This window comes from Erithacus rubecula (assembly GCF_903797595.1).
Source record: "Erithacus rubecula genome assembly, chromosome: 12".
NCBI classification, from domain to species: domain Eukaryota; kingdom Metazoa; phylum Chordata; class Aves; order Passeriformes; family Muscicapidae; genus Erithacus; species Erithacus rubecula.
The window spans coordinates 4,395,070-4,421,083 of record NC_136664.1 but is presented as its reverse complement, the minus strand read 5'-3'; the positions used below and the strand labels follow the sequence as shown (position 1 = coordinate 4,421,083).

Below are 26,014 nucleotides of genomic sequence, written 5' to 3'. Positions count from 1 at the left end.
AAGTACAGTTAATTTGTTCCTCCTGCATGATCTCATTTGTACACTGGTAAGAACTTCATAAAAAGTAGGAAATGGGACAGAGCAAAGCTTGGACCAGAAGCTCCATGTTTAAAATTAAAAAACCTGGCTTTACAGCTATGCAGGGCTTGCTTTTGTTCTTTTCACCTCTGTCTGGTTTGAGGGTAACCTATGTTTGCGTGTTTGTTTGCTTTCCTTTTTATCTTATTTTATTTATATTTATTTGGAACACTAAAAGGTTACCACAGAGTAGTTTAAAAATGAAAAGTGGGATGGTTTGCGGTGAAATTAATATTACTTGTGCCTCTGAGTTAAATTTCTTTGTCGAATCAAAATTTTCCTGCAGGATAAGAACAAGAAACAAACAAACAAAAAAATCTTTGGTTAAGTGCTGTGGTTGTACAGGAAGGAGAAAGGAGAATTACAGGGAGGTACTGGCTCCTAACTCAAAGTTCATTTTAAACTTGGAGATTCTTCTGCTAGTGAAGCAGTGGCCAAACTTCTGATCCAGATGGAGTCCTGACAGTAATTACTTGTATGTGTGCTCCAGTCATCACTGCTGCTCTCCCAGCTATTCTGGGAGAGACTTGGGTGGTTTTGTCTTAGATATCCCTTCCTGCTCCCTCTGCTTTCTAGGCATAGCATGGCACTATTTTGTGGGAGTATTGATCTTTGCTGGCATCGATACTGCCTGTCTGGTGTATCCTAGAACCCAGTAAAGTTAGGGTTTATTTTTGTATTTCTTTGGAAATGTTTTTCTTATTTTTAGCCTCCCCTGTAAATACCCAGAAAATGTTAAAAAATCAAGTGAATTCACTGATTTCACAGGTCATTGTGTTATCACATCTTTGTGGCTCAGGTTGCATCTCTCTGGAAATGCCTCTTCTTTTCACAAGCACCTTTTGGTGAGGGGTGACTGCTGTGACCAGGTGTCAAAGTCCTGGCCTGGCCCTGGGTGTATTTTATGGGGAGCTGTGTGCCTGGAAGTTAAATACTGAGCAGTTGTATCACCTCTGTCCCTTTGTGAGTGTGTCCCCAAGTATTTGTGTCATCTAAAAATTCAAACAGAACATCAGATAACCACGGTAATTATCAATATTCTTGGAGGACTTAGATCAGAGGCCAAAGAACAAACTGGTGATGGAGGTTCAAATATCACTCCTGGGATGCAAGATTGAATGCAGATGGGACTGGGGACGTCAGCTGGATTTTCTGTAGGCAGGGGCTGCCCTGTGGTGAAATAGGGTGGTGACCTCATCGTGACGCCTTTCACCTGCTCATATCTCTTCAAGTTCACCTTTGAAACAAGTCACCAGTCTAAATTCTGTTGTGACAACCAGAGTGCAAGCAGGCTTTGTTAATCTGTGTTCCACAGGGATGCCAGGCGGCTCTTTGATGTCAAAAGTGATTGTTTAACAGCTTTTCTCTTACTTTGTCACAGTGTGGCACAGGTCGAACAAAGTTAATGAGTAGTTCAGCAGCTGAGGAGAGCAGTGCAAGTGCCCATGTGACAAGTGTGGCAAGTGTCTCAGATGCCCTCCATGCCCAGTATCACCCAGGGCTTGTCCTGTGGAGAGGGTACCAAGCTTGGGACTGTGGGTGAGCGTTTGAGCTGCTAATGCTCTGGTACTCTCTATCAAAGGTGGGGATGTGGCAGTGCAAGCCAGAGAAAGTGAAAGAAAAGCAGTAGTTAGGGGAAAAAAAATTAATTCCAGAAATAGAGAGCTCTTCCCTTTCCTCCCCCTTTCTTGGCCTCAGAGAAGAAACAACCAGAGTTTATATAACCATGTGACAAAAGAGTTACCTGAAAATGCAGTTTAGAAAAACCTGTCATTAATTTTAAATTTATTTAATGCTGTGCTGAGTAGTGTGCTGAAATCTAGACATTTTGATCAGAACTACAAAATACTAGAATTATACATGGACCTATAAAAAAACCTGTGTGTTATAGATGTTCAAGTGATGCCAAACTGTGGCAGCCTGTCACTTTTGCTTGCCACTGAAATTGATTGCAGAAGTTCCTTTAAATTTCATTGAAAGTCCTGACACACAAAATTTTATGAGGATATCAAACTTGCCACACTCCATGCAGTTATCCATATTCTGCTTATTCTCTGCCTTCCAGCAACCTCCCCTTCAGCTTGTGGGCTGCAAAGTCTTTTACTATCTTGAGCTCAAAATTCAATATTGGAGTTAATTTTACAGCTGGGGCTCAAATATACAGAACTCTGCATCCATTGCCAGTTTATCTTGGTCATCATAAACAGTAAAATGTGTGCAAATGTGTGCCCTCTGACAGCTCTTTATATATATGAGGTTCATGCCTGTAAGTGCTGCCACTGAAGTCAAGCACATCCTTTTTAATATCTCAGGTCCCCATTGCTTTGGGTTGATTTGCCCAGCATGACTACTGCAATGTTTTATTCTTTAGTTTCTTTACATTGTAGGCTTGCAGTGGATATCACATTTCTGATATCTGAGTATTGTGGAAACAGAGTTTTCTTCTACTACTACATATTTATTCTTTTATTGTTGGATATAAAAATGTGAAACTGATAATTGCAATAGCAATTGATCTTATAGTTCAGATTTAAAATATTTGATTTAAAAAATACTCCTAATCTGTCCCTCATCCTGTTTAAGTATCAGTATCTGATTTATACTGTGGAGAGGTTACTTGTTTTAAATCTGTTCATTGAACTCAGTTTATAGAGTTATATGCCAGCAGAAATTGAAACTGCTGCTGTGGTATTGGCAGCTAATTGAATTGTGGATACTAAGAAATGAGTAGCTCAGCTTGACTTCTTGGCACTGCAGAATTTTTATCCTGGTTAGTAATTTTGAAGACTTGCTTTCAAACAATGGTTCAATGGGCGCCCTCACAAAATTGTGTGGGTAGTGATGTCAGAAAAATTTACCAGCTGCATGTTACCCAAAATCCTAAATCTTCTGCCTCAGAAATGTAAAGAGAATGAGAATGAGAACTGATCTATGGGCTTTGTAAGAATGCCAGTTAGCAGAAACTGAAGGAAATACTCATTTGACTTCTTGGTAGCAAAAAGCTAATGATAGAAAATGGAGTGGTGTGATGGATTTTTAATAGTTCTTTAAATCTTGACCAGTACATTATATTCCATGAAAGGAACATATGACATTATTTGGCTTGCCATTATATCCTATAAATTTGAGTAAATATACTAGCAGTTAGCTAACACAAATAAAATGGATAAGAGTGGTCTAGTAAAAGCATTGCCAGAGGAAAAAGAGAAGAAAAAGGGAAAATTGCAAGTAAATATATTTAAAGGCACTAGGAGCTATTATCTTCAAACTTCATTAACTGCTTTCTTTTCCCCCCTATTTAAAAGTATGTTACCTCAAAGGTAATTTGTTTCATTCTCATCTAACATTAATGGTATTAATTTTTAATTAATCTAACAGTAGCATTGTCCATCTGTCAGTGCAGACCTAATCTGTTAAACAGATAAAATCAACATGTCTACAAGTTCATTGTAGGTTGGCAGGCAATAGTTGCATGTGTGCATTCAAGGTTCTCTATTAAATAATGCAAAGACTTTATACAAATACACAAGTGCAGAGACTTTTAAAACCAAATGTGGTAGTACAGAACAATTGATAAAGTGTCCCAGCTTGTGGTTCCAGTGTGCTAAAGCTGGTGATCTTCTTGGCCAAAAGCTGAAGTTGTCGTCCCAAAAACACCCATTTTTTCGTGGTGTGGAGCCCTTGGGAGATGCTGATGAGCAGAATGCTTGATGTTTCTCAAATTTGGCTTCTATTTTGACATCCTTATTTGGAAACCTCATCTCCTCCATGTGCACCACCCCCAAATTTGGATCACAAAAGGCATTTTGAATGGAAACAATTGCTGGATATGCTTTGCTTTCACACTCTTTAAATTTGGCTGGGTGATTGTGAACAGAGCAACATTTATTTGTGTCTGTGGGAGCACTGAGCAGCTTATGGAAATGTTACTTGTGCTACTAGGGGCTGAGAACTGCACTCTGTTAAAAGAAGCAAGTAAGACAACTATTCCGGTTTTCTGTTTGGATGCTAAAATGTGCTTTTGAACAACAGTTGGATTTAACACTGTGTTTTTGGTTTGGACAGAGATAAGCATCGGTAACAGGAGGAGAGCAGCTCCCTTGGCCACAGTTGAAACAGTGTGTAAATGGCCTTTATGAAATATGAGATGATGTGTCTGCTTTGTACACAGGTACCTGTCTGGTGGGAGCCAGAGCAGTGCTGTCTCTAAAAAGCAGGCAGGTGTGGGTTTAGGTTCCTCTGGAATTTTTAGTTTTGCAATGAGCTGCTCCAGCTCCTAAGCAGGCTCTTACATCCACACTGCTCCAGGTTTGAACTGGGTTGACTAACCCAACAATACTTCAGTACTTTTATGCTTGAGTAACTCAGGTCCTGTGTTCTCAGCTGTTGTTGGGTTTGGAGAGGACAAACCACTGAAACTGGTCATTGCTGCTTGAAATTGTTTGCAGCCAGGCTTGACCATAGAGGAAGTGAACTGCTTTTCCATGTTGTGTATGGAGGTTTATGGTTGGACTCAATGATCTTAGAGGTGTTTCCCAACCTAAATGGTTCTGTGATTCTGTACTCTTGATTTCAGCTTTAGCTTCCTTTTCATCATCTGCTTAAGCAAAGCTCTTCACAGTTGTGCAAAGGAGCACACTGCCAATGCTGAATCAGATTTTAGGAAAGAAAATGTGTGTTTCAAGGTATTTCTGAGCTGGTGGAAAAGGCCATTGCTGCAGTGGCAAAGGCTGTCAGCTGGGAAGTGTCTGTGTAAGAGCTGGCTGGAGCTCCCCAGACCTCCTGTCCTGTCATTCCCACTCCCACACCATCCTTTGCTTGGGTGGTCCAGCTGTTTACAGGCAGCCTGGTGAGAGAGGTCAAGAAACTCATCAGTGCTGGAAAAAATGAGGAGGGGGGATTATTTTTGGCCTGGATCAGTTCCCTGATCATCTTTACCTTCCAGGCCTGCAAATGGTTGAAGCAGCCCAGCTGAGGGTCAGTGGTAAAGCAGAAATGGGTTAGATCACAGCTTTGCCTGAGAGAAGCAGTCCATTTTCAGTGGCTGTAGGTTAAATAAAGAGCTCAAGGTTGGCTTCTCAGCCAGAGGTTTATTTTTTGTTGTGCTGGCTCACATAAGCTACAGAAAAGGACCTTACCACATTCATTTTCCAAGCACCAAATTCTCTTTAAAAATAAACCTCATTTGATAGCTCAGTGAATCTCAGTGCTAAGCTTTTTGGCAGGGATGGGGGCTTGGGTTACCTCATGTTCATCCAGTTCTGACTGCATTAGGACAAATTCAGCCACATGAACTTCATTATAGGTGCATGTTCTTGCCACACTGTTCCTGTAAAGATTATAGATTAACTAGAGTTCTTTGATAACTACAGTTTATTATTGGGAATTTTTAGAACTAAAGTTTTGCTTGAATTCTCTTCTTGAAAAAAAAAAAAAGGAAACAAGTTTAACCAAGGATGACTGGAAACTGAAACAGAGGGTTTCTGCTCTTTGCTCTGTCACTTCTCCATTGGTACCCAAATAGCAAGGAAAGATGAGGAACTGCCAAACCAGCTCCCAGTCTGCTCCAGAAAGACAGGACTCTTCAATTGCATGCTGAAATGCCAGGTACATTAAAATGCTCATCTCCTCCCAGCTGCTGGGAAAGGTGTGGTGCAATCTGTGTGTGTGTGAGAAGGCTTGTTGTTTTTTGGTTGTTGGGTTTTTTTTTTTCCTTCATCATATATTAAAATTTGAAGGCAACACTGCAATTAGAGAAGATTAACTTGTTGATGTCAGATCTGCTTTCAGGGTTGCTGTTCTGTCAAGCCTTGAGTTATGAAAGTAAAATGTAAAGGTGGGTCCATGACCTTGTATCCCAGGGAGCATCTCCCTGAGCTCTTGTCAGACTAAGGATTTTTCTCTGGGCTGGAGTAGAGAAAAGCAGATCCTGGCAGCCCCTGTAGCTACAAGTCATAATGACAGTTGTAGACTCACCAAATACCCTACACAATGCCCAGGACCACCTGGCATGTTGTATTAGCTTTTTAGAGAAAAAGCTAAAATTTTGGATTTTAAATCTAAATTTTTCTTCACAAGGTTATTGTCAGACGTTGCTAACCAGCTCTACTTCTTTGCAAAAGAGAAATGTGCTTGCAGTTTCTGGACTGGTGATAACTGTTACAGAACTAACTTCTGGGGAGGAGTTGCTTCCCCCAGTTCATTGGAAACTAATTGTTAATTGTTGCAAACTCCAGTGAGAGCACCTACCCTGAGATCACAAAAGTTTCACTAATATGTGAGTCTGAAACAAATAATACCATATTTGAGCTCACTGATTTGCTGACATGGATGCTGCATTGCATTTCCAAGCCTGGTGCCATGTACCACACAAGGGATTTTACCATAAATAAGTAAATGATTGGCCAGTAAAAGCACATTGAAAAGGGAGTTGTTGTTTTGTTGCCTTTCCCCAAATGACTGTTCTGAGACATTTGGGAAGAATTAGCAGACATTTACCCAAGTTTAGACCCCAAATACTCTTCATCAGCCAATACAAATATCTGCAGCCGTGTGGATATGGAATGTGTGGTGGATCTCTCCCTGCTTGAGTGTCTGTGATGAGGCAATATTATAAAGTTTATGCCAGAGAATAATTTATTTATTTTCTAGATGGGCTCTGCTGAGGTGAAGTAGTTTGCCTGGTGGCAGCAGACCTGTGGTGGTAAGAGACCTTGCAGGGGAACATCCAGAGAAAGCTCAATTTATCTGGCTGTCTCACTGTCTTTCACTGAGCTGAGAAATTGGCATCTGTGTTATTTGCTTTCAGTGCCAGCACTGGCTGCCAGGAACTGCTGCCTGGCTGGGTAGGGCTCTCTGATGAGTGGAAAACCAAAGGAGCACAGAAGAGCTGTTAATTACTGCAGATAGACAGATCAGCTTCTCAAGGGCCACCCATGGCCTGGGCACACCAGTAAAAAGTGCTTGGGCAGCAAGTACTTCACTGTCTTTGCCCTGATCTAGGTGCACAAGCAAACTTTTTGGGCTGTTTTGATGCAGTAGTGAACATGTCTGATTGTGTCACCATCTACAGGAATGGCCAGAAAGAGGACTGGGGGAACTCCTGGCCTGTCAGCCTGACCTTGGTGCCAGGGAAGCTCATGGAGCAGCCCATCCTGAGTGCCATCACACAGGACAGCAGGTGAATGGAGATAAATCCAGTTGGGGCTGGTCACTAATGGTGTTCTCCAGGGCTCAGTATTGGGCCAGGTCTCTTTAGTGTTTTTATCCATCATCTGCATGGGGGAATCAAGTACACCCTCAGTAAGCTGGACAGGTGCTGGTCAGTCTCCCAGTTAACAAACCATAGGACAAGAGGAAATGGCCTCAAGTTGTGCCAGGGGAGGTTTGGATTTGAAATTAGGAAAGATTTTTTTTGGCTGGAAGAGTTGTCAAGCGCTGGAAAAGACTGCTCAGGGCAATGGTGAAGCCATCATTGCTGGAGGGATTTGAATGATGTGTTGATGTAGTAGCTGAGCACATGGGTTAGTGGTGGCATTGGCAGTGCTGGGTTGATGGGTTTACTCAATGAATTTAGAGGTCTCTGCCAACCTAAATGATTCTGTGATTCTGTCTTCTGGGAACTCTGGGAACCTTTTCCTGGAAATAGAAACAAAAAATTTGTTTTCTGTGTTCCAATGTGTGCTGGACTATAGTTGTATGGATAATCTTTTCAGCACTGTCTGAAGTTTCAGTTTTTGAGAGAGTGGAGTGGTAGAGACCAGACTCGATGTGAATGCTGCAATGTGGTGTGGCACTCTGACATTCTCATAGAATGGTTTTCGATAAAAGTCCAGGCTGATGAAGGTCACAACCTGTGTAATAGATCCCAGCAAACTCCTGTCCTGGGACTGTTCAACTCCTCAGTCAGCTACATTCAAAATATGCATCACTCCCAGTCCAGCCCTTTCCTCCTGCTCTGCTCACTCCATGTCACACACCTTTCAGCAGTTCAGGGCAGATGGAGATGAATTTGGCCATTGCACCGTGTGCCCGTGTCTAGGGAAGGTTCTTGGATTGGCACAAAGATTATACAAAGACTATATGATACCTCTGTTTTGCTGTGTAGATTATGTTTGATTCCAGAAAATGGTGTGAATAATCTGCAAATCACCAAGCAAGGAGTAGGGAGGATTTAAGGGCATGAACACAAATGCACGGTGTTCTCTACAGTTGCCAAAGATGTAATTTGCTCAAATTTATCAGGAAATGTGGGGATTGTAACTTCTGTTGGTCATTAAAAGAAAGTGTTAGTGTTTTAGAAGTAGGTATGTTTTCCAGCAAATGTAATGGTAAAGTAAATTTGCTGTGGGAGAAAAAATATTTCATGATAGTTGGGAGTATACTGAATTGAGTCCTTTGAAGTCCTTTGAACAAATTGTCATGACATGTCATTACAAAGTTAGATTTATTTAATAGTTTTTTTTCACATAACTCTCCAGTGGTGAGTTTTGTAAATTACACTTTGTATGCATCTGATTCAAACGAACGTCCATATTTATACCATTTCCATTAACTTTTATCCAGTTCTGAGAATTGACTCTGGATGAAGTATAGTAGAAATAAATTTGAGGAAGAGTTATTTGCTGTTTCTCACACACCTGGGGTGTGTGGCCTTTATTATGACGTGCTTTACCAGTACAGGAGTTGGGTGGAGGCTATAATCATTTTACTGTTTGGTGTGGAACTTGAACATCTAGTCATTTCTAACAATATTTGACTAAGAGTAATCTGTGCTTTTATGACTGCAAGGATGCAAATCGTGAAGAAGATCCTTTCTTATTTCAGAATCCTTTGTGTACATACATTTGTGCATATATATATGTGAGTATATATATGCATGAGTACTTGGCCTGTGTAAATAGGAGGGAATTGCTTGCTGAGGTCTAATCTTGTATTCTCGATGTAAATATTCTCATATGCTCTATTCCCTCATTGTTTTTCTAACAGCTGCTATCCTCTGAAAAGAGGCACTGGAGCATGAAGGGAGGGGGGATCTCCCATGCTGTGTGCTAATGTACCATAATTGTTCATGTTCATTTTTGGTTTGGTTGTGAACGCAAAGCTTGTAACTCTTCACATCTGTTTTGGGCATTTTCATCCAAGGATGTGACAAAACTTTAATGAATAGCTCCTTTTACAGTTAAGTTTTAATGGCCTGGTTTAATTGAGGGGAAACTGATAGTCTGGAAGATAAGCACTGAAAGTGCCACGGGCTGGTTGGGTGACTCCAGTGTTGGATCACTGGGTTAAGATACTTAGGAGTTGTTTTCAGAGGAGCCACTGTGATGGGGATTTCAGGAGTCTGTGTCCTGGATGGCTGGGTCCTGTTGGCTGGAATGAGCATGAATGTCTAGTCACCAAGAAGTAGTGGAAAATTCCAAAAATGTTTGACTGCAAGAAACTTGGTCATATCTCAAGTATTTGATAGATCTGAGTGGAACTTGGCTCTGTGCATTAAGTACAAATGAGTCTCTTGCTTTCTTTTTGACTTTTTAGTCTTTGTTTGACAAGATTGAATGAACAAGGGACTCTATTTAACTGTCTGTTAGCATGATTTAACTTCCTAATTCTTCTCTACTTCCCTTTTATCCCCCTTTTATTCTTTTACAAGCTGCAAGGTAGTTTTTCAGACCAAAGTTGATTTAGGAATTGTGATGAGGTTTTGGTTAATTGCAGGCCTTAGAAATCTGAGATCCTGAAATGTCTTACCTGTTACACTTGTTGCTCATTTGATTGTTTTTTGTCAACATCTTGCTGTTTCTACCAGGATTTTTGACACATAGAATTTGAACTTGTTTATCTTTTGCACAGAAAAGTAAACATTTTGCTGGAGGCTGTCAGCAAGGACAACAACACCAATCTCCAATCAACAACTTTTACCACAGGTTGGGCAGGAAGCAACACCCATGCTGTGCATTTTACTGCCTGGCCCTGAGAGCAGGCACGTGGCAGTTTCCAATCACACAGCAATCGATTTTTGTTAGAGGCAGCAGCTGTGTGTGAGTGGGAACCCTGAGGTGTCTCTTCCTCCTGCTCTGGGTCTCTCTGCCTTTGTTTGCTCACCAGCAGTGCTGACCTTCAGATCATTTCTCTCATCTTGGCGCTGACCTCTTGAGACAGCAGCAGTTCATAACACAAGCATCCCAAAAATGTAGAGCTATATGGAAAAGTGAATCACCCCATGTTGCCATTGCTGGGAAAATTGGTCATTTCTTAGGGGATCAGTGGGATTTGATGGCTCACCTGCCCATCTCTGTTCCACACACACTGCAGTGCCTGTTTTTATAGTGGAAGTGAAAGACTCCTCCTTGGTGAGCCTTCTCTTTAGGTTTCTGTTTATTTATTTAATTTATCTTCGCTCTGTTGCTTCTCTCTGCAGGTACTTCGTACTTTTAAAAACAGAAGCAAACATGTCGTGTTAGCCACAGCAGATAAAGCAACTGTGTAAATATACTGTGACCACACTTTGGAGCCCCTTTGTTGGAACAGCCACTTTATGAGTGATTCCAGTGTTCCTCAGCAACCAGCCTTGGTGCAGGAGTTCTGCTTTTCAATTCTCTGTGTGGGCTCACCTTTTTGGCTCAGCTGGAGGAGAAAATGTGTCTGCCATCAGATTTTTTTTTTCCTTCTTTTTCAGATAAAATTATTTAAGATAATCTTATCAGTGACTGATATTTATAGATCAGGACTGGACAAAAGGGAAGTGCTCATCTTTGTTGTATTCACCACTGAACCTGCTAATTCAGGTGTGTGTGGTGATGGTCAGCTGTGGGCTCAAATGCTGGTGAGCTGGGAACAGTTTTGTAGATTTGCATTCCAGACTTGCCATTTTGGTACAGCAGTAAAGGTCTGGCTGAGACAGGAGTCCTGGGTGTGGGCTCTGCTGTGAGGATTTGCATGAATGCAAGAAGCCTTTTACTGGTATATCCTTTTCCTTGAATTAAAATCAACATTCAGGACATCAGGTGGCTTTCTTAAGTTATGAATCAGGGTGTGACCACAGGATTCCTGCAGCCTTCCCTGATACCCTCCTGATGCTGTGCCATCCAGTTGCTGGTGGAGATGGCAGCAGATCAATTATCCCTTGCCTTGCCCTGCCCTGAGTCAAGACTGAGACACTGAGAGCCCTGTTTTGGCTGTGTGAGAGGCAGAGTACCTTCATTGCCTGCTGGCTCCTGGCTCCAAGCCACAGCAGGCTGCCCACAGGCTCCAGCGCTCAGGGAAGCTGCTGGGACTGCAGAGACTTCTTGATGTTGGTGCTCCTCAGAGTAGCTGGTCTTACGTGGTGCTTTTGGCAGCCTGGTGCCCTTTCATCTCCTCCAGAAGGAATGTGGAAGTGCACCACAGTTGCACACATGATAATGTGTGGGTTACCCTTGTTTGCAAGAGCTGCAAATTTTTTGTTGTTCTTTCTCATATAAATACTAGCAGATGTAACCAGCGGTCTCCATGAAAGATTGGCATGAGGAAGGGAGCCTTTGCATTTAAAACTCATCTAAATATATAAATTCAAATAAACATTTTAACAAGAGACAGGCAAACAGTCCTGGGGGAGTGTTCTGTCCTTTAAAGACTGAGCTTTTTTTATTTTCCCCATTTTATTCTCTGACAGATGCCAAACACGCAAAAGGAGGATTTCAATGATGGCATGTGGAGCTGGTGTATATGACTGCTTCTCAAGCAGGTTGTTTTTCATTTCCCCAGTGCCAGCCCTTTGGGGAATACCTTGTTCTGTCACTCTTTAATGGTGTTGAAATAGCGGGCAAAAATGAGTGGAGTGCAGTCTTAATCAATTGCAAAACTTTTTCTAGAGCAGTTGTAACAAAGGATACAGTTCAGTTACCTGTAGGTAAGAGTGACCATTTATGTACTTAGAGATACCATGGGCACACACAGGTTGACAGATACAGCAACCTCTTGCAGATCTGAGCCTTCTGCAAAGGCCACAGTATCCTGTTGTGTCCCAAATGGAGCTGGACATCTGGGCTCTTGAGGACAAAGCATTTTGGGAAGTGCTCTTGGGGACCTGTGGGCAAGCCATTTATTTAACCTTCTTAATGGTTTGCTCTGTAAGAAGAGATGATTTATTTCATGCCTTAGCTTTGCTGCAAAAGAAATGATGATGATGCCATAACCCATTTGAGCTGCTACCAGGAACACTAATGTGGATCAAAAGCAAAACAGGCCTTTTCAGTTTCTTCTAGATTTATATACTCTTTGTCCTTCCAGGGAGGAGAAATTTGGTTTGATTTGATTGTTTAAAGTGGTTGGCAGGATTTGCACCTCATTGCAAATCATAAAATAAATTCCCTTGTGGTTATGTTGCTGCTTCTTACTTAAATGGTTTCTGTGGCCATTTAACCAATAAATTTCAGTAACAGCTGACATATTTGAGATAGAGGAGGAAAAAAAACCCCTTAACATTTAGGGCTCCATCAGAGACTTTTACATTACCTTTTCATTTTGAGTATCTCATCTTGATGCAATTGTAGGTTATCCAGACTAGCATTAACCCTTTGGGTAGAAGGAAACGTGATGCCATTACCTGTGTCTTTTTCCTATATTTTTATCACATTGCCAGTCTGTAAAATGTCCCTTATCTATGTTTTTCTCTGTATAACAGACATGATAAAAGAGCTCTGGCTGGGTGTTGCTTTACAATTTGGTGTGTATATTTCACCCAGTAAATTCAACCTACTGGAATTAATAATTTCTGAGAGGATTCACTGAGATTTACTTACCTTCTTTGTGTTTTAAATTGTTGTCTAGAAACACAGTTTGTACTATGCCTCAAGTACTATGACCAGCTTTACAAAAAGATAGTAACATCAATTTCTGCTCCATTTGTTGTGTCCTGTCCTTCTGCAATCTGGGGAGCTGGGGGGAGGAACAGATGGGGAGACCATCTCTTCTGCAGAAGCGTGGGTGAAGGAACATTTCCCTCTGTGAGCGGCCACGTTTCTTGGCCACTTCCTGGAGAGGAGCTGCCAGCCCCTTGCCAATGAGCAACCAGAGCCCTCAGTAAACACACCAGCTCCTGTGTGCAAAGGGATGCAAGAAGGGGAGACCTCAGCTGAGCTGAATCAAACATCAGACCTCCCCAGCCGTGCATTGCTTCCCTCATTCCTCTCCCCTCTTCCAGGAAACCAAGGCTGCCTCTGTTTATCCGCACCCTCATCACACAGTCAGAAAGCCCTGGGCTTCAGTTTCCACTTCAAAGGCAGTGTTGGCTGCTGTGCTGGAGATGGAGCCTGATAATTTTGGTTGTGAGTGGCTGGTGTGTTCCAGGGGCTGGAATTCCCGCAGGCAGCCTTGCCGGGTGAGGTCATCGGCGCGCAGCGAGGGCACGGCGCTGGAAAAAAGGTTTCCTTGCAGTGCTCTGCCCTTGTGGTGAGACCACCTCTAAGAGATCCCGTGCCAGTCATTTCTGGGCTTTTCCACAGATGCTCTTTGAAAAGGTGCCAGCTGCTGCCAACTGCGATGGTGGTTTTTGTGCTGTGTCTACTAGTAATTGAAATCAGGGAAACCCTGTGGGATTTGGTTCTATAAGGAAAGGAAGAAGTGTGTATGTTGCATTACACTACACACCCCAGTAAAGCCAATAGATTGTGTGTGTGTGTCTTTCAAGAGAAAGCATTTGGCGTGGTCTAACTGGTACGTGCAACCATATTTTTAGATTTACAGCAAGGTAGCACTGGAAGAAACCAACAGCTTAGGATTTAGGTTTTGGGTGCTGTGTGCAGTGGCTTGTGCAATAGTACAGCTACTCAGAGGATCTCTTGAAGTGTAACTGTGCTTGCTCATTCAGTGGTCAGAGTACAGGAAGTTCATGTTGGTGTGTGGTGGATTTTTTTTAAAAGGTTTTGGTAAAGTAATAGATACATCATAGGAAATGACGTGGCTTCTAGCTAATCCCTGGATTTGTCCTCTACTTTCTTCTGAAATGCAGCATTTACTTTAAAGCTGTTATGCAGCTATATAAACCAAAGTGCAAATGTATGTGTTATACTTTGGAATCAAACCCATCCTGTCTTATTTTGAGCTTTTGAGAAAAGTGATGCAGAGTTTTAATTACACTTCCCAGCCATGTAAATTGTGGAGTTAATTGTATACATCAGCATTGTCTGACCTAGTTCTGCTACTGTGACTTTCATCTGTGGATATCCAAGTGCCTTGCAAAGAAAATTCCTTCGTTTGAGGAGATGGGGGACCTGGGACACAGAGAAGCAAAGCAAATAACCAGCCTGACAGTGACTGAACCCCAAGGGGCAGCAAGGGTTTCTGAGTCTCAGTGGGCTAAGTAGTCCTTACCTTTTGTAAAAGTGCCCACCACTACTGACTACTTGCCTGCCCTTGCTCTACGTTGCTGTGTAGCTGTATATCCATCTTTTTCTAGAAAGATGGATTTTTTTTCTTAGCCTAACTGAATGGGTATTGTATGTAGTTTCCTTCTAAGCCATTCAGATTTTGTTATAATTTGTAGTTCTGGAGATTGCTGTTGCATGTAAGGTTTGTGTTTTCTGTTGGGTTTTATATTTCCTTTGATACCTCTGACACCTCTCGTTTTCCCTAGGGCTGGCAGTAGGATAGTAGGGAAACAGAGAGGAGTCATAATGCATTTCATTTTTGGCCTTTTTTTTTCTGAAATTGATTGGTGAAATAGTGGCTTTGTTGACATACAGACCCGTGACGTAGGTAAATAATTTCACATATGGTTAGCCAAGGCTTTGCTTGTCTAAGTGGAGGGTGGTTTTTACTGTTTTGCAATGTGTAAGCTGATCTTTTCTCTGAAATTGAAATCAAAAGGTAACTTTCTGATAAGGATCAGTGGCAGTTGCACATTGCTCTGAAATATATCTGTTTTAGCCCTAATGAAAGATGTTTGCTTATCTGCTTCCAGAATCAAATGTTTCTGTTTATCTACAGAGCTAGAGTATCAACAATTCAGACTTCCACTACTACACATCCTATCCCTTGCTCACTGGGGACAGCCTGTGAGGTCAGAGGTGCTTCAACACTCCTGACCCAATTTTTCCTTTGGCCTTCATTCTGACTTTGCTCATGTCAGTCTGTGCCAAGCATGATTGTGCTAGACAGTGGTTTTTACCAGCCTTTTTTCATACAGAAGCAAATAGAAAGCTTTGCTTTCTATTTGTTGTGTTCCAAGATTTTAGAATAAAGAAATTAAGTGGGATAGACGGCAAGATTTTGAGGCTGAATGACGTTGCTTTCCTTCTGTTTGTTGATAACCAGCTGTCACTTTGCAAAGCCCCAGTGCTGTGTTCCTAACAAGAGTTTTCATATCAAGAGCAGGAGTGTGAATGCTGTCCCCTGGCCTAGGGGAGATGTTCCTCCTGAATTGGTCCACATGGTGTAATGCACAGTGATATATCCTGCATACTCTTGCTGTGTGAAGCACCCACAGTCAGTACTGATGGGCACGATGGTGCTTGGGATGTGCATCTTCTATGATGCCAGGGTGTTGCCTGTGCTTTGTCAAAAGCTGACACCAGTAAAATTTATGGACTGGTTAAGCTAAATGAACTATTAGTTGTGTTTCAAGTAATTTGCATTTTAAACTGGCCAAAACAAGGGGTTCTGCTTGCTGGTGCAAGTGACCTACAGGAATATTTGCAGCAGTGGAGTGCAGGGTGTGTGTGAGAGCTGGCTGCCCTATGTTCAGGATAGTGGTGGTATCTGCACTTTACTACCCTGGCTGTGTGTGACAGCATCCCAGGAGCCCTTGTGATTTATTAGATGTTTTCTTTGTGCTAAGGAGGCAATGTTGGTTGAGAAACCTAGGCTTGGTTGTGCCTTCAAGGATGTGGAAGTCACAGGCTGGGTGGTTGCTTTGTAAAACGGGCACGTAGTGTAAGCCTGAACCACACCACGTTGTGAGTGCTGCTGTCCTTGCTTTTGCCAAGTTAATTTAGGCAGTTTGAGAAAATAAGCTCAGCTGTTGTGTGCTACTTTGTGATAAGGCATCTTATGTGTGAGATTATTTTAGTTTGACAGATTCTTTGGGGCTGTGCCTTTTTTGCTGTTCTATAGAAAATGAAGCAGCTAGTTCTCTGTGGTGGCGAACGGGTTTGGGTCATTAATTTTTTAATTTTTTTTTTTTTTTAATTTGACATACTTTGTTTCCTTTGGCCAAAAACAAGAGAAACTCTTTGGTGACAGAAGACAGTCTTGAGATATTTCAAAATGAGCTAAGCAAGAAATTCTGCAGGTGATACATTACTAGGCCTAAGGCACGGCCTAAAGGAGGATGTATGAAACCTAGAAACCCTCAAGAGCCTTAAAGGTCAAAGCAGCCTGTTAAAATCATCAGAACAGATTTCTGGAAGCTGGGGCAAAGTTGCTAGAAGGGCATTAACATGCTGGTCAGCTTGGGAGCTGATGAGCTCCCCTCCCTTGTGCAATGAGAACAGTTGTGATTTTCCAGTTTGGATTGTTTGGAAGGTCTGCCTCCCTCGCTGGCTTCAGTGCAGATGTCAGTGAGGTTACAGGAGCACTGTGCTCGCTCTGCTTGCTGCAGTCAGCCTGGCTGAGCACAGCTCGGAGCTCGGGTCAGCCTCATCTCCCCGGCACGGCTGGCCGAAACCGGGCTTGGAAACCGGGCTTGGAAACCGGGCTTTAACACCGAGCCCGCCGCCCCAGGCCTGCTCTCTGCACACTGCTCTCCGCTTTCTCAGAGAATAAGGAGCAGAAAGTCCGGTTGCTGACGTCTTCGAGCTGCTGCTGAAGCAATCAGGGAGCGCTGGCGGCGGAGTTGAGCTGTCCCTCGCCGGGGAGGGAAGGGAAGGCCGTGTGAGGGAGGAAGCTCCGAGCGCTTTCATAATCGGCGCTGGGCAGGCAGCGCGTCACTGCGGACAAACGGCTTCAAGCGGCGCGCACGCTGCGCTGATAGGCAGCGGTAAATACGAGTCTCCCTCCGCCCTGCGCTGCTTTGTTGCTGGCCAGGAGCTGATACTGCTGGAATGTGGAGAGCTGGTGGTGGGTGTGAGAGAAGCCGTGGCCGGAGGCCCTGGCTGCTGTGATGCTGTGCAGTGACAGCTCTCTCCTCTTGGGCAGTGGTTCCCTGGCACCTGAGCTTGCTTTGGCTTTTCAGAGCCAAAAGCTGAATGAACACAGCTGCTGTGAACACAGAAGGGTCTCTTGTCCCCAACCAGAACATCAGCCATATAGGCGTCATCTGTTGTCCAGGCTTTGTCTGATGTTCAGTGGATAATGAAAAAACTCGTCTTGCCTGCAGGAGATGGATTGCAGCCATATATAGAAATTATCTGACTTATTTTTTTATCCCCCTCAACAAAAGAATTGGGGAAAAGTGGTTCTTTTTGATTACGTATTGTTATATATTTGGTTACGTTTTATGGTCTTTATTTGGTTACGTGTTCCTTATCTTTTTTTCTTTGTAGTTTGGAGTCTCCAACATATATATGTCATAAGAGCTTACAATTCAAAAATTAACATTATGCTGCCTGCTGTCATTGCTTTTGTGACAGCACAAAAAGCTGTGGAATAACATGAATGAAAGTTAGTGAATCAAAGTGGTAAAGACAAGATATTATTCCCAAGAATGATTTGTGTCAGTTCTAAAAAATAATTTTTCCCTCAGGCTGAAAAGGAGAAATAGATGTCAGAATTCAGAAAAAAAAAGCTTTTATTTAACAAAAATAAAGCTACTGTTTAAGTGTTAGTTTTAAATGGGAAGCAAAGCATGAAACCACAGGCAATTTGTGTGTGCTCAGTGTTGCAAAAGACACAAAAGAAACTGCCAAGCACAGCAGAGCCGAGCTTGAGGGGCGAGTGTTCAGAAAGGGTGTCCAGAAATGCACAGCAAAATCTGAAAAGAATGCTGTGCTTTTCTCCTTGTTCTTCTAAAGCATAGAGAGTGGATGTTAAACTCCCCTTGTGTGTATTTAAGGTCACTATCTCTAACTCACACCCTTGTGTACAGGCACATTCTGGTTAGGAGTGGAAGCATTTGCTGGAACACATTCAGAGAGCCCAGATCCTAACTGGGTGTTGCTGAAATTTCCATGCTGATTTTTAAATAGTTTCTCATCTGCACAAATTAAGTTCTGTCATTATTTGTCTTTTGACATCGTAGACATCAAACTTCAAAGACTTTCTTGACTGCCAGATAAAATATTGGCATCCTCTAATTTCTAATCATTGCTAAAATGAAAGAGTGTTACAGGTTCTGAGCTGGAAGGAGTAATTCTTGATCATGTTAGAATACAACTGGAATGAGAAATCTCGTTTGCTCTTTGAGAATAATTTACAAAGAATTTGAGTAGAGCAGGAAGACTTGAGTTTTCTGTCAGTATTTAAATAATTGGCTCATAATTGGAAAAGGAGCCTGATTCTGTAGACACATAATTTGTTATTTAGCATTATAGAAACACATTATTTTCACAAAAGGGGATTAAAACACAGAGAATGAGAGAAACCATTTTCAATTCTGCTCCTTCTCACCATATGGTGATTTTACTCTTAGGTTTCTGTGAATGAGTTATGCACAAATTATGAAGTGCAGTGCTATAGAGTGAGAGCACAGAAGACCTGCCATTATGTTTGCCAGATCAGTGCTTTCAGTTTTTCAGTATTCCTTCCCTATTCAGAAATTTAAGGCTTATATTTGAACAGTGGCTATAGAAAGTTGTCCTAGATTTCCTTCTTCCTGTAGCAGAGATATTGTTGCGTGTTGATGAATTCTTACCAGCATTTGAGAAGATGCAATTTCTGATCAGTTTCACTGGGTTTGCAAATTTACTGTTCTGTTTGCTGGAGATTTTTGCTAGAAAGAAAAAGAACAACATAGCAATTTTTTTATTTGACTGGGGGAGTTTGTGCTTTTTTCAGCCTCTGCTTTTACCATTTCTGATGGATGGTGGTAAACTCATCTCTAAATATTGTTTTAGATAAACAGTAGTGAAAGCAGAGACTTGTAAAAAACTGTCAGATTCATGTAGTAAGTTTTTGTGTTTGGAAATCTACAGAGCTTTGGTGAGAGCAGCAGTGGCTGTGTCCCCTCAGCTGTGATTGCCATTAGCTTTGGGTCCCTGGTGCATTATACAGCACTAATTAATACTAAAAAGCAAACAAAAAAAAACATGCAGAAAACCTCCTAAGAAAAACCTATAAGGATTCCATAGGGTAATTTCTAACAGTTTATAAATACAGACTTTAGCATGGAGTTAGCTTTGTCTCAGGCACTCCAGTGAATCTGGGTTGTGGGGAGAGAGCAGGACTCCTGTTAACACTGGAAGAGATGATTTATGTCACTGTCTGCCAGTTCTGTAATCCCCATTTTAAATTCTGTTAAAACCCACTTGATGTCAACACTCTGAGATGCTGGATTCTCAAAACTTTTTCTGATAGAATCAAAATCTGAGCATAGAGGAACCTGGGCCTGGGTGACATTGAATGTTTGCAGGATGAGCATGAGCCTGGCCAGATGAGCAGGTTAGATCAGAAGTGCAGTTTTTGCCACATGGGTGTCTGCTTCTGGGCAGTGAACTGTCTGGGTTTGGCTCTGATGTCATGCTGAAATGCCAGGAATGGAATACAGTATAGAAAACAGGACACCTGATTTGAGTCTTAGCATTTGATTCACTGAGAGCTGGATTTTCCTGGGCTTGATTTAATTGTTCATTGGAACTGGAAAAGCAAAGACTCAGATTTATAAAATTCGTTGGTTTCATGTTTAATGATATCCCTAGAGCATTTTATGGCCATTCAGAAGAAAAAAAAAGAGATGTAGGAGTGTGTACTTCTTATTTTCCATAGTGCAGTTGCATATGGCTGTATTACATTTACTTGAGTTTTTTTCATAACTCAGAGGGACATCTTTAGCCTCTTGAATTCTGTCTGTAGGCTGAATTCACACCTTTGAGGCTTTCCTTTTTGGAGAGCATTAGGCTTGGTTATAGATCAAGACAAAAGTGTCATAGAGCATCACCTGAATCATCTCCATCCGCAGCCTGGTTCAGTCTCAACTTTCTTAAAGATGTGCTGATAGTTCAGCTGCTGATTTCTGTCTCTAGATAATGTCAGTCATACTAATGAATGTCATTAATTGATTAAAATGGCTCATGAGATGACTGAGGTTTCAAGAGTCCAAACTTCATGTATAATGGCAGAGGAGCTGCTGATCGCCCGTGTCTGACTGGGCTGGAGTAATCTCTGGGAATGGTCTCATAACTTGCATCCAAGATTCCTGTGGAACTGTCATTTTGAAGGCATTTTAATTAGATGTTGTGGAGACCAATTGATGTGGATTATTAGGGAGAAAAGTGAATTCCATGAAGCTTTAGTCACCATTGATTTCCTTTTTTTCTCTAGACCTTCAGCACCTGTGAACTGCAGATGCTCAGAGCAGGTTTGAATGCTGCAAAGAGGACCAATAGAATCAAGAGTGGTATTCATCCTGCAGCAGCTAGTGAAATGGATGAATTTTTGCACCTGTGTATATGCCTTAAACATTTTTTGGCACGAAAAGTGTCATCTTCAGCTCTTCTCATCCAACATTTTAATGGTCTGCCACGGCTATTTATGCTTTTGTAAGGTTGATGGACAGTTCTCATAACGTGCCTTGTCAATAGCTCTGTTTATTTGTCGTGGCAGTGTTGCAAGCCTGCACTACTTCATTCTCAGCAAGGACAATACAGTTGCCATTCTTCTTTGTTCTAGTATGATTTTTTTCCAGCTAGGAAAAGTGAATGGGTGCAGCATTAGTCAGGGACCGTAGTTTTTAACGCCTGAGAAGAAACATTGTGATTGTCTAATCTGACGTCTTCAAAACCTCATCCAGCAAGTTTGGCATTGACTTGTAATTTGCAGCTCACAAGCTTTTCATTCTGTTCATGAATGTGTGAGGGAATAAATGGCAAGTTTAGGGGTTGAATCTCGGTTCTTTATTCATGTGATAAAGGTTGTTGCAGCCACTGGTTGCTTGTCTCAAAGTGTGTCTGCAGTACCTGGGCTTCTACGTTAAGTGCACCAACAATTTTCCTAATGACTTGCCCAAGGTGCTTTTAGTTAATGAAGGACAGAGTTATGTTTCCCTTTCTTCACGTGAGTAAAACCCAGTGCAGCTACTGAAATAACCAGTTTGAGTCTTCATGATGAAGCCTTTATTCTTGAAAGTACCAGGACTTGTATTCATCCTGAAGACAGTTTTCTCTCTGCAGTGTTGTAGACTCTTGGGTGCATCTGCAGCTGTATATTTAGATCCAGATGTAATATTTCTAGAGACAATAATATACTTAATCTAGTGCTAGATTACTGCCAGGATTAGACATAAGGGCTGTGTTTTAAGAAGTGCTGGTAGAATTCAGTGGTATTTCCAGTGCATGTGCTGCCACTGAGGCACTGCTGCTGCATCACTGCCTCTTGCAGAGGTCACATCATCAGGCTGGAACATTGTGTGTCCAGCTCTGTGTCACAACCTCAAAAATGAACAATATACTGGAAAGAATTGGAGAAAAAATTCATTAAAATATTAATAAAAATAAATGAATAGGGAGGTGATGACTGGGGATATCTTCCTTATGAGCGGGCATGTAGAGACAGTGAGCTTAGATGAGATAAAAAAGAAAATGGGAGACAAGACAAGAATTTCAGGGGTGTGGTTTGTTCTGGCACTGGTTTTTGTGGCTGAGCTGCAATGCTCTGATATGCACTAGATACACTCACAGGCAGTTGCATCTTTGAAAATAAGACTCTCCTTCTTCATGCCTAATCCTTGCATCACAGGAATGGCTCCAAATGTGCAGTCAAGTCTTTGATCTGTGCTTCGAGAGTGGGACTGGCAGCAGATTGTTAGGATGGGCTGTGGAGGTGTTAGGATGTGGGTCAAACTAAAACTTGCTATCAGGACTTTGGATCTGAGTCTTTCTTTTTTGCTTTCCAAAGAACAAGATTTGAGGTTAAGGTTCTGAAATTAAATCTGAAGCAGAGAGGTATTTTCCTCAGTTGTTCTCTGAACTTTTGAGTTGAATTTAGGGATCCAAAATCTTGAAAATGTTGGAGTATTTGGAAATCATTTGCTATGCTGTTTACAGTGTTGAATTTGGTTTTGGTTTCTGTTTTATTCATTTCCAGTAAAGCCTGGTCATCTGTTGCATGAAAACAAGAACAGAATCTCGTTAGATATTCAAATATCTATATTTTAAAATTATATTTTTTCAGAAACAGAAAGCAAAAATCAGCAGGATAGAGAAAGAGACAGAGGTTACTTTATTTTGTAAGCTTTGCATTTCCTTTCCAATAATAATACTTCCCTAAAATGACTTGATAACATCTAGATTAGGCTTGCTGAGCACTTGAGCCTTTTTCAGAATTTAAACATGGATGCTGTGCCTTATTTTAGGAGGCTTTTTATTTATTTGACCTGTTTCTTTGTCTCTGGGGGAACTAATAAATGCTATATAAAATATATATACATATATATAAATATAAATAAATGCTATATAAAGCATTCTTCTGTAAAAGATATCTGGATAGATGTAAGTAGGAAAATGATGCTAATTACTCCTGATTTTCAGCCCTTCATACTCACTCTGCTCAGGTTGATTTGCTGGTAAGCCTCATTTTTCAACATGGTAGTGCCATGAGAGTCTGTTAGTGCTGTAGTAACATGTAGGCAAGGCAATAATTCCTAGGTCACTGTTAAGATTATGAGCTGTGCAGCAGTGGTGTCATGCAGTGACGTGGTGGCATTTGTGGATTTTAATTACATAGAGGAAGGCAGGAACACTTATCCGTGTTTTCCATTCCTGCTTTGAGTAAAGCTGATGCAAGCAGTAGTGAGCAAAATGCAGGATGTGTGTTCAGGTGTGGAGTTCAACCATATATCTAATTTGGGAGCTTTTGTATTCTGCTGAAACCAAAATGTGACTAAGGGGAAGCAGCTCAAGTTTTCATCAGTGTTTAGAGTCCACATCATAACACTCACTGGTGGCTGCATGAAAGACTGATGGATTGAATTCAGATTTACCATTAAATGCTAATGTACTTCAGGAGTAGTGGCTTTCTGTTAGCTTTCTGTTGGAAAATCTGTGGCCAGTTTAACTTTGGGCAAGCAGTTCACTAATGGCATTCAGATTTCCTTGGTGGAAATTTTTTTGACTAGTAGTAGTAACTGTTCATTGAGGTCAAAGTCATGAACAAGAGCACTTTCTTCCCTGACTGGAAAACTCAGTCTTAAAAATTTGTGTTTTTAATATTTAAGGTTTTATAGAAATTAGGTATTTCCTTTAGAGATAATAAATAAATTAATACAGTAATCCTGACAGAAGACAAGGATGTTGCTGCATAATTATGCACAGACCTGAAAATGTAATTGATCTTGAAAACTAAAACATAATTGCCAAAGGTGGGAGTGAAACTTGAAGCCATTGTGCTGACACAACCTGAAAGTTCAGCTTGTCTTAAAGGCTGGAGTTATTTTAAAACAGCTTTTTGATCTGGAAAGGGGGCTGAGGGAAGTCACTCTAATCTAGTATGCAAAGATGCTGTTTTGGGAGGGTATTTTTTCACTGGCTGTGTAACTCTGAAGTGTATAAGCCATCTCTGTGTTGGTTGATTGTGTGCTACACAATTTTTCCCAACGTCATTGTGGCTTCTTTATGGTCTGGGAATATATAAGTAGGGGCAAGTAGACAGGCAGAAGAAATCCAGAAAGCTGATTTTATTCCTGCAGCCTGGGAAGGACTTGTATTTGTTTCACCTTCAGATGTGCATTATTGGCTGCTGGCTGTGTAAGTGACTGGGCTTTTCCAGAATGGTATCACCCACGAATGCATCTGGATGGTCTGGTGTGTTGGGGAGCCCCTGGCTCGTCTCTCAGGCAGCAGCAGGCAGGGCAGCTTCATCTGTTTCTTTGCCCACGCCTGAGCCCTGTGTCAGAGCACGCAGAGGAAACAAGTGAGTGTGTCTCGTTGAGGGCTGAATCATCCCGTTGGAACAGAAAATGCTGTTGGAGGACTAAGGTGGCTTAGTTCTTAGTTTTTCAAAACACCCTGTGAGACAGAAGAGCAGTGGGTGATGCATTAGCTCCTGATAAACAGGGATTCTCTGGGAGGCATCTCTTCAAAGCTGTGTGCACTGGGATCCCTGGGGGAACTATTGCAATTCCTTGGAATTCTTCTCCAGCCTTTCGGGAGCCACCCAGATGAAAGGGTTCACCAGTTTCACAGTGCCTAATTGTAGGGCTGTTCTCTGTTCTGCTTTTCAAAGTGTGTCTGTGGAGATGATGATAAGGATACATTTCTTGCAAAAATAACTTGCTAGACTATTAAATGTTGTATTGAAACAAAAAGTTTGCTGGTTGGGTATTCCAGTTTCATACCACTTCATTCTCCATGAGCACAATGCCTTTGTGATTTCAGCTAAATATTTAATTACTTTTTTCTTAAACCAAAGTGTCACTTTCCTTTGCATTGTATCCTTTTGCATAGTAAGAGAACTTGCAAAGGTAATTTAGGTTCTAACTGGTGTTCTGTGTCCTCTCCATTATGCATTTCCCAGTTAACTGACACTTTTCTCCAATATTTACTGTGCTATTTCACTGCAGTTGCCCTCTCCTTCTCCATTCCCTCACTGTCTCCCTCCCTCAGAGGTATTGCACATACTTCAGTGAGCTCTATTTAAATAGCAGCACTCCCTCCCAGTACAAACAGCCAGTCAGATGTTAAACAATGAGGGAGACCAAGAGTGGAGGAGGTACCGGGTTGTTCCAGGCTCTGCAGGGGAGTTCCTGCTGGAGGGAAGGAAAGGGCACTTTCCATTGGTGTCATTCTGTAGTGTTGAGACAGAGTCAGGGAAAATCACTGCTGCAGACATGAGAGATGAATCTCATTTAAAATTAAGTAGATGTATCCAAGTTATTGTAGAAGGTAAGACAGGTCAGACAAAGCACTGTCACTTTAAGCACATTTTCCCACCTCCTCCTGTAGCAGAAGGTGATTCCAAATGGCTCTGACTCATCTCCAGGAGGTGCCTGTAGTTTTTTTTTCATAATAACAGTGTGAGTTTAGTGAGACTGTCATTAGCAGGATATCTATAGCTTTTTTGAAGGCTCTGCTGCATGTCCTGTCTCTTCTCTATGTACAGCACAGAGCTGTGTTAATATTTTTCCTGGGAACTCAAAACCTGCTCATATTTTCTCCAAAAACAGTGAGATTAGAGCATTCCCTATTGGGAATCCAGAAGCTTAGTTGGGTTACTGCACTCCCTGTTCTGTACTTCTTCATCAAATTGAGATTGGATGTGGTTTCCTGGGAGCTGCAGGGTTAGGGATGCATTAAAAAGAAAAGGGAAAATTTGTTAATGGAAATTGTTTGACTATTACAATGTCTAAGGGGTTCACTATTCTACAGGTAAAAGCTATAGGCATAAGTAATGTTGGAGAATGCATCTGGAAATGAAAACCAGAACTTAATGTATATTTTATTTATGCTAGGTTTAATTTCGCAACAACTTAATTTCTTGTAAATAAATTGTAGTAAGAAATGAGCTGGTGTGAGCATTGAGGAGGTGGTGAGAACTGTCAGTATTGCAGAGCCCATGATTCAGATTCTGTATTTCTAATGGGACCTGAGATCCTGGATAGCTCAGCTTCTTACAAATCCAGTAATTTAAATTCGGATGGCCTTTCAGGTTTGACGTCATATTCCCAGGTGACAGAGGTGAATGTGTTGCTTCCCTCACAGCTGCCTTCAGCCTTTTTGGGTTTGTAAAACCCTGAAATTTTCCATGGGAGGAGCAGATCCTTGCACAGCGGATGTGACCCTACTGATAACAAATGTGGTTTCTTTCTTCACCTTTGTTGACCTAACAGAGATACTGAACAGCAGACCTTTGTGGATCTCTAAACCAGAAA

The 26,014-nt window shown here is 41.7% G+C and overlaps 1 protein-coding gene across 2 annotated transcripts in view; it reads left to right on the top strand.

The window, feature by feature from the left end:
- CMIP (c-Maf inducing protein) overlaps positions 1-26,014 on the top strand; it is a 127,867-nt gene that overhangs the window by 34,014 nt on the left and 67,839 nt on the right. Inside the window, exon 1 of one of the 2 annotated variants that reach the window (XM_079315855.1) lies at positions 5,656-5,685. The exons of the other annotated variant lie outside the window; for it this stretch is intronic. Coding sequence (XP_079171981.1) covers positions 5,671-5,685 — 15 coding nt within the window. The 5' untranslated portion in view covers positions 5,656-5,670. Of the gene's footprint in view, positions 1-5,655; positions 5,686-26,014 lie in introns of those variants that run through there. 2 annotated transcript variants of the gene reach the window in all.